At 37.4% G+C, this 1722-nt stretch overlaps 1 protein-coding gene across 1 annotated transcript; it reads right to left on the bottom strand.

Moving 5' to 3' along the window:
• Positions 1-348: 348 nt before the first annotated feature.
• LOC117102508 (uncharacterized protein DDB_G0285291-like) lies at positions 349-1698 on the bottom strand. The gene is made up of 2 exons (XM_033242799.1): positions 1206-1698; positions 349-650 (listed from the first exon to the last, which is right to left on the bottom strand). Exons 1-2 carry the CDS (start codon positions 1522-1524, stop codon positions 370-372), a joined length of 600 nt encoding a protein of 199 aa, XP_033098690.1. The 5' UTR covers positions 1525-1698; the 3' UTR covers positions 349-369.
• Positions 1699-1722: the final 24 nt, after the last annotated feature.

The following is a 1722-nucleotide window of genomic DNA, read 5'->3' as shown; positions in this document are numbered from 1 at the left end:
AAATGATAATAGCAGTGCTCAAATACAAAAAGATATTATGATCTTATCGATCATATTCTTCAAAGAACATGCTTCAGGTAGAATTGAACCTGTGACCTCTCACTGTCAATGTGAGTGTCATACTGTTAGACCACGAAGGCCTGTTGCAAATCATGACTTGTTCAATTCATGTAACTCTCCTTATATAATTGGTATTCACACTCTAAAACGATTTTGGAGTATTCGTTTTCGTTCCGGTCGGAAAAGCCGACCTCCTAAGGACTCCAAAAGTGTAGGGGTATAACAGGAGGTGTAGAAATAGGGCCCAGAGACAGAAAAGGTCCACCACCGCATGCGTAGCTAGCGTCATTAGATTAGGCGTAAGATAATTTAATTTAGTATAATGTACAAAGTAATCTTACCTGAATTTTTAATGGACTTCAGCTCCCCATTGGCCATACGTTTCGCTCCCATCATGTGGTGCTGCAGTTGGCTTATTTGTGCTGGATTTACCGTCGTCATAGTGGTCATCGTGAGTGGAGCCGAGACCATTGTGTTGTTCTGTAGTGACGTCACCTGCTGGGGGATATGCTGCTGATGCTGCTGTGTAGGCAGTTGAATCTGGAAATGACTGACGGGTTGTAGTGGCTTCGTTTGGTTGTTATTTAGTGCTGGAAAGACAAGAAATATAATGTGATTTGTCAATTAATGCACAGTATAAATGCTTTTGTAATTATACAATATGGGCAATTGAAATAATAGCAATAAAAATAATGGTGATGATGACATGATGTTGGTGGTGGTGGTGAAGATGATGTGAAGATGATGTGATGATGATGATGATGATGATGATGATGGTGGTGATGATGATGATTGTGATAATGATGATGATGATAACGCCGTTGACGATAAGGACGACGGCGGCAAGGGGTTGACGTCGGAAACGACGAAGACGACATTAATAGTGAAAATAATAATAATGATGATATAATGAGGCTGATTGTGATGATTATGATTGAGAATTCCTTCCAATTACTATAAGCACAGGTCAAAACGAATATATTATAGACCTATATTTACGTTGAATTTTTGTTGCACAATTTTTTCGTTTGAATTTTTAACTTAAGCTACAAAATTAATTATATAAAGTAATCAATTCAGATACATTTAATTTTATCTTCCAAATGATTTAGGTCATCACAGGCAATTGTTTAAGTATTCCATACCATTATGAAGTTGTTGGAGGAAGTTTTGTTGCATGCATAGGCTGTGTTGCTGTGGTTGGTGCTGGGGGTGTTGTTGTTGAGGTGGCTGTGTCATCCTGATTTGCTGACTCTGGTCGTTAATCTGTTGTAACTGCTGTACCATCAGCATACTGTTGCCACTCATATTGGTTCCAGTGATTCGCTGGATCTGGTGAGCCTGGCTCTGTAGAGAGCTTAAAGCTGGAAAAATAGAAATGTGTTGTGAAACAGTAGGCCTACTTGTGTGTAGAATTTTTTTGAAGGGGGAATTTTTCATCGACGAAGGTTTGTGCATGTACATTTAAAGGGGCTGTTGTTAATTATTTTAGGTTTTTACTTTAGGTATGACTAAAGTTTTAGTGTTCTTAGTAATGTGTTCGTGTAGAAATGATTAAAAGTGCAGTTTAATACTTAAGGTGTGTTAATGTTGAAAAATTGTTAAAGGGGCAGCTGTTTTTTTTTTTTTTTTTTTTTTTTTTTTGTGCGTTTTTTTTTTTTG

The sequence above is a fragment of the Anneissia japonica genome, unplaced genomic scaffold, assembly GCF_011630105.1.
Source record: "Anneissia japonica isolate Jap-2015-1 unplaced genomic scaffold, ASM1163010v1 scaffold59241_len6347_cov159, whole genome shotgun sequence".
In the NCBI taxonomy this organism is placed as follows: domain Eukaryota; kingdom Metazoa; phylum Echinodermata; class Crinoidea; order Comatulida; family Comatulidae; genus Anneissia; species Anneissia japonica.
This window is presented reverse-complemented; position numbering and strand designations above follow the sequence as displayed.